Genomic DNA, 5,673 nt, shown 5'->3' with positions numbered 1-5,673 from the left:
GGATGGATGGGGTAGGACAGATAGCAGGGGGGATGGATGGGGGTTGGATAGATACAGAGACGGGGGTGTCTATGGGATGGATGGATGGATGTGGGGTAGGACAGATAGCAGGGGGGGTGGATGGGGTAGGATAGATACAGAGACGAGGGCGTCTATGGGATGGATGCACAGAGGGGCGTGTTTTGGGTTAGATACAGAGGGTGCAGAACGATCGGTGGACAGACAGATCACGCTAGAGATAATTGTGCGTGCCCAGGACTGGGAGCCAGGACTCCTGGGTTCTCTCCCTGGCTCTAGGAGGGGAGTGGGGTCTAATGGGTTAGAGCGGGGGGGGGGGGCCTAAAATCCAGGACTCCTGGGTTCTCTTCTGGATCAACAGTAACCAGGTTACCGCAGGCTGCCCCCGGGCGTGTTGCCTGGATTGGCACCTAGAACTCACCCTTCTTTCCCCTCCTTTTTGCCTCCCCCTTTGCCCGCCTACCCCCGGCCGCCGGGTGCCCTCCCCCAGATCCGCGTAGTGAAAGCGTTCCGTAGCTCGCTCTACGAAGGGCTGGAGAAGCCGGACTCCAAGACCTCGATCCACAACTTCATGACCACCCCGGAGTTCCTGCTGAACGACTACACCCACAACATCCCCCTGATCGACGACACCGATGTGGAGGAGAGCGAGGCGGCCCGCCGGCCCCCCCGCCCGTGCGCCTCCCCCAACAAGAACAACAACGCCATCGACAGCGGCGTCTACCTGGCCACTGACGATGGCTCCAAGTCTCCTACCTCCGCCGGCCCCGCCAGCGCGCTCCACAGCATGGAAACGTCCCTCTAACGCCCCGGCAGGCTGGCCCCACGGCATGGGGGCAGGAAATCCAGCAGCCAGAGGGACAGAGGGGCCCGGGCTCCTTCGGCTTGTCGGAGCGTGAACTGGCTGTGGACAGAGCTGGAGCTGGGAGCGGCCCCCGTTTCTCTGGGGAGCCCCAGCCCCAGGCGGGCGCCCCGGGGCCCGCCAGCCCAGGCAGACTCTTTGTGGTGCCGGAGCCGGCCGGGAAGGACCCGCCGCGGGCGGGGCGAGGGCCCATTTAGCGATCTATAGCCTCAATATATATACGATACCGACTGACTGTCTTACGGGACTGACCGTCGCATGCCGGCCCCACATGCTACTTCCCACCACCACCACCCAGCATCCCCCACCCTCCCCGAGGCAAATTGTCAGCCCGAGCGGTGGGGGGGAGATTGTGCGTTTCGGTTTGTTTGTTTTTTAAAGTTGTCGGGCGCTGGAGCCGGTGTTTAACAAGGGCTTGGTCGTGAAAACATGGTGGGAGGATTGGGAGAGGGGCCGCAGCACTGGAGATCGGGGCCTGTCACGCTGGACCCTGCCCGGACCCCCAACCAAGAGCAGGGCCCCTGGTTTGCCACGTAGCCCCCCCGACCCAGATGGGAGACGCCCGTCACGCCAGGCGCTGCGCAGATACAGGGTGAGAGGCAGTCCCCCCCCAAATGCTGTACGTCTCTGTCAGTGTTAAGCCCCCCCCTCCCCCCGTACTGCTAGTGGGGAGATGCTACAGCCCGGGAGGGGGCCCGTGTGCTGCAGAGGGGGAGGGGTATTCGATCTGGTTCCCAACGCCCCGCCGGCGGCACTGCCCGGCGCCCAGGGCCCGCCCCTGCCCTCAGTGACCCCAGCCTCCTCAGGGCACCTCCCAGTCACCATGGAGATTTGGGGTGGCAGAGGAGCAGCCCCTCAGCTGCCCTTGGGGGTGGATGGAGCTGCCCCATTCACACCAGCTAGGGCTGGCCCTCAGGTGTTACTTACAGACCTTCAGCTCCCCCACCTGAGGCTGGGAGCCCGGACTCCTGGGTTCTCTCCCCAGCTCTGGGAGGGGAGTGGGGGCTGGTGGGTTAGAGCAGGGGGGGCTGGGAGCCAGGACTCCTGGGTTCTCTCCCTGGCTCTGGGAGGGGACTGGGGTCTAGTGGTTAGAGCAGGGGAGGTTGGAAGCCAGGATTCCTGGGTTCTCTCACGGCTCTGGGAGGGGAGTGGGGTCTAGTGGTTAGAGCAGCGGGGACTGGGAACCAGGACTCCTGGGTTCTCTCCCGGCTCGGAGGGAAGTGGGGTCTGGTGGTCAGAGCAGGGGGGGCTGGGAGCCAGGACTCCTGGGTTCTACCCCTGGCTCTGGTAGGGCAAGTACCTGCTGCTGCCTCAATTTCCCCTTCTGGCACAATCCTTCTCAAAAGCCCCGTGTGGGAGGCAGGAGCGAGGGGGGCGGGGGTCCCATATTTCCTGTGAGGCCCCTTTCCTGTTTCCACACCTAACCCCGCGTTCAACCACCAGCGCCAGCGCTCTCAAAAGCCATGGGTAACCCCCACCCCGGCAAGGACGGTTCTTCCGCCCTCCAGCCCAGCCCCTCGACTCCCCGGGGAGCGAATCCAGGAAATCTCACCTCCGTCCATCCAGCTTGTTCTCATTCAATATTGTAGATATATTGATAGACCGGGGCAGGGGAGGGGGGAATATATAGATATATATTTAAAAAAAAACAAAAAAAAACTTTAACAACCCAACACTCCCCGCTCACTTTTCAGCCGTGAAAACCTCGCTGGGGCTAACCACACCCAGGCGGGGGATCCGTTCTGGTTTCTTCCCTTCCTCCAGCCGGGGACACACACAGACTGCTTTGGGTTTTTTTTTAAGGAACAAACAAAAATCAATTCAAGGTTTCTATGGGTGTCCCCGCCCCCCCTCTCCCCAGTGTGGGGGCGGATTTCGGACTGAAATTGTGACCCCCCACCATGCCCATTTCCGGATCAAAGCATATAACTCAACTGAATGGCTCGATCAAGTTTGTTCATATTATTAAAAATTAATAAAATAACTCACCCGGACGCCGTTTCTCCTCCTGCGAGTGGGGGAGGGGAAGGCGTAAGACGGGGGCGATGCAGGCTCTCTGCAAACTCAGGCAGAGTCAGTTACATGTGTGGGAACCACCACCACCCCCAGCCTCATGGCTGTGGTGATTATACCTACGCCCCCTTTGCGACCCAGCACCGCTCCACGGGCCCAGGCGTCAGCGGGCAAAGTGGGTGCCAGGCCCAATCCCGGGGCAAAGCCCAAAGAACAACCCGTTCACAGCTGGTTCACAGGCACAGCTTTACTCGCCAGATCAAGCAGTCCAAGCTCCAGGGATGCGTGCGGACAGGGGAGAAGAGGAGCCCCGGGTACACGCGGAATCGGCTGGTCGGGACCCAAGTGACCAACAGCCGCCGGGCGCGTGATGTGGCTCTTTGGAGCTCGCGACCCAGCAGCTGCAGCGGCTCTGAGCCGGCACGGTGCTCGGGTCCGACGGCCTTCTCGAGGCGCAGCCAGCAAGGCAGCCGACCCGCGGGAGGAGCACGGGCAGCGAGGGGAACGGCTGTGGGACAGGACACCCAGACTGCAACCAACACTCTGCTTTCAAAGCTGGGGAAGGGGCAGGGAATGGGGCCTGAGGTCTTTACCCTCTAGGGGGTGCCGGCTCCGATCTGGCCCCAGGGCGGAGACTGGCTGGCTTAGGGGGGGTGGGAATAGGGCCTGGGGTCTTTCCCCACTAGGGAGTGCCAGGTCCCATCCAGCCCCAGGGGGTGGGAATGGGACATGAGGCCTTTCCCCTCTAGGGGGCGCCAGCTCCCATCCAGCCCCAGGGCAGGGACTGGCTGGCTCAGGGGGCGGGAATGGGGCCTGTCCCCTCCCCAGCACTGGGTCGCTCTCTGGACCCCATTAGGAGATTTCCGCATCCAAGGTGTAAATCTGGATCAGGTCCAATACGATCTGGTCAATCTGAGCTTGGCTGAGATCGTCACTGAACACCTGGAGAGGAGGAAAGGAGATGGGAGCAACGGCGCAGGGAATGCAGCCTGATTTAGTGAGGGTTGGTCCTGCTTTGAGCAGGGGGTGGGACTAGATACCTCCTGAGGTCCCTTCCAACCCTGAGACTCTATGACCCGCTGGGGAGCTCTGCAGTGGGACATGGGGCCTGTCCCCTCTAGGGGGCGCTGGCTCCCATTCAGGCCCAGGGGCAGGGGCTGGCTGGCTTGGCCAGAGCTGTTTTAGAGGGTTAGAGCAGAGGGGGCTGGGAGGCAGGACGCCTGGGTTCTGTCCCTGGCTCCGCCACTGGTTCTCGGTTACCCTGAGCCAGCCACTTTCCCCCTCTGTGCCTCAGTTTACCCGGCAGAAGGGCCCCAAGGTGCGGGCTAAGTCCCTGCCTCTCTTACCTGCCACCAGGGTCTCTGGGCCTGTGCATGGGCGGGCACCTCCACCCCGTAGCAGTGCAGGGCGAGGTACAGCACAGCCACCGCCACGTGTTGGGGGAGGTAGCGCACACACAGCCCCCCGTGGTAGCTGTCCCGGAGCAGTGCCCAGGCTGCCGCCGAGACGGGGGTCCGCTCCCAGCTGTGTCGGTTCATCCACCGCCTCAGGGAGAGCAGGTAATGGAGCAGGTACTGCAGGGAGAGATGGGGGATAAGGGGGGACCCAGGAGTCCTGGCTCCCAGACCCCAGCTCCAACCCACCAGACCCCCCTTCCCCATAGAACCCAGGCATCCTGGCCTCCATTGCCAGTCCCCTTCCTTGTAGGGCAGAGCGGCAGGTTCAGGGCAAACCCCCTGTGCCCCCCGCTGCGCCCGCAGGCCCGTCCCGAGGACCCACCTTGTGGGGGTGCCGGAAGGAGACGCGGAAGCCAAGCACTCGCAGCATGAGCATCTCGCACTGGACGATGCTGTCCCGCAGCTCCCAGAAATGGGAGTCGAGTTCCAGGGGGTCGCTCTGGGGGTGTAAGTACCTGGGGAGGGGGAGGTTAGCAGGGGGTGGGACTGAGGAGACAGGAGTGGCCCCCACTCTTCCTACTCTAGCCCTGCAGACCTGCCCCCCCCCCAGGGCCGGGGACAGAACGCAGGAGTCCTGGCTCCAGGCCCCCAGCTCTACCCCCTAGGGTGCGGGGTGCAGACCCCCGGCCAGAGACAGGCTGGGGTTACCTGTGGCTGACGTTGATGATGTCCCGAGTGCGTAGGTGCTGCTCCTCCACCTTCCCGGCCAGGTACAGCGCAGCCATGGCCACCAGGTAGGGGTCGTAGGGCCCCGGGGCCACCGTGGCCATGAAGAAACTGTGGTAGATGGTGCAGGCCGTGGCCACAGGGATGGAGCGCAGGCCCAGCTTCACCCCTGGGGGGGAGGGGGGTATCACTGTGAGGGAGGGGAGAGCCCCCCCAACCGACATGCCACCCACCCCTTCCCCAACTGGCATGGCCCCCCTTCCCCCTCAGGGATATGGTGCTGGCTTCCCCTTAGGCCTCCCCCAATTGACTGGCCACCTCGGCTATGCCCCCCACTCCTCGGCTGCCCCTTGCCCCTCCCATTTTGCCCATTTGGCAGAGCCCCCCATCCCCCAGCAGGCACTGCCCCCCAGCAGCACGGTCGCCCCTGTGCCCCCCACCGTCCTCTCTCCCCCAGCACGGCAGCCCCCAAGCTTTTACCTGCCTCCATGATGAACCGGGTGACCTTGAAATGGATCTTGGTCTCGGTGGCTCCCGGCCCAGTCTGGGCGCTCGCCGCCCGGTCGGGCTCCATGGCACCCGCCGCTGCCTGCACAGAGACCAGCGAGTCACTCACCCGGCGCCACCTCCGTGGGTCACCCAGCGCGGTGATGTCAC

General features: G+C 63.5%; 1 protein-coding gene and 1 pseudogene across 1 annotated transcript; one reads left to right on the top strand and one right to left on the bottom strand.

Annotated features, from left to right (window-relative positions):
- The first annotated feature begins 508 nt into the window (after positions 1 to 508).
- On the top strand, positions 509 to 829 carry LOC112125316 (annotated as a pseudogene).
- Positions 830 to 3,666: 2,837 nt separating this feature from the next.
- On the bottom strand, positions 3,667 to 5,602 carry CCNQ (cyclin Q). The gene is made up of 5 exons (XM_024223746.3): positions 5,497 to 5,602; positions 4,999 to 5,185; positions 4,673 to 4,805; positions 4,240 to 4,467; positions 3,667 to 3,835 (listed from the first exon to the last, which is right to left on the bottom strand). Exons 1-5 carry the CDS (start codon positions 5,588 to 5,590, stop codon positions 3,746 to 3,748), a joined length of 732 nt encoding a protein of 243 aa, XP_024079514.1. The 5' UTR covers positions 5,591 to 5,602; the 3' UTR covers positions 3,667 to 3,745.
- Positions 5,603 to 5,673: the final 71 nt, after the last annotated feature.

This window comes from Terrapene carolina, unplaced genomic scaffold, assembly GCF_002925995.2.
Source record: "Terrapene carolina triunguis isolate 2854851 unplaced genomic scaffold, T_m_triunguis-2.0 Scaffold23122, whole genome shotgun sequence".
In the NCBI taxonomy this organism is placed as follows: domain Eukaryota; kingdom Metazoa; phylum Chordata; order Testudines; family Emydidae; genus Terrapene; species Terrapene triunguis.
Note: the sequence above shows the minus strand (reverse complement) of the source record. Positions and strands in the feature narration are given on the sequence as shown.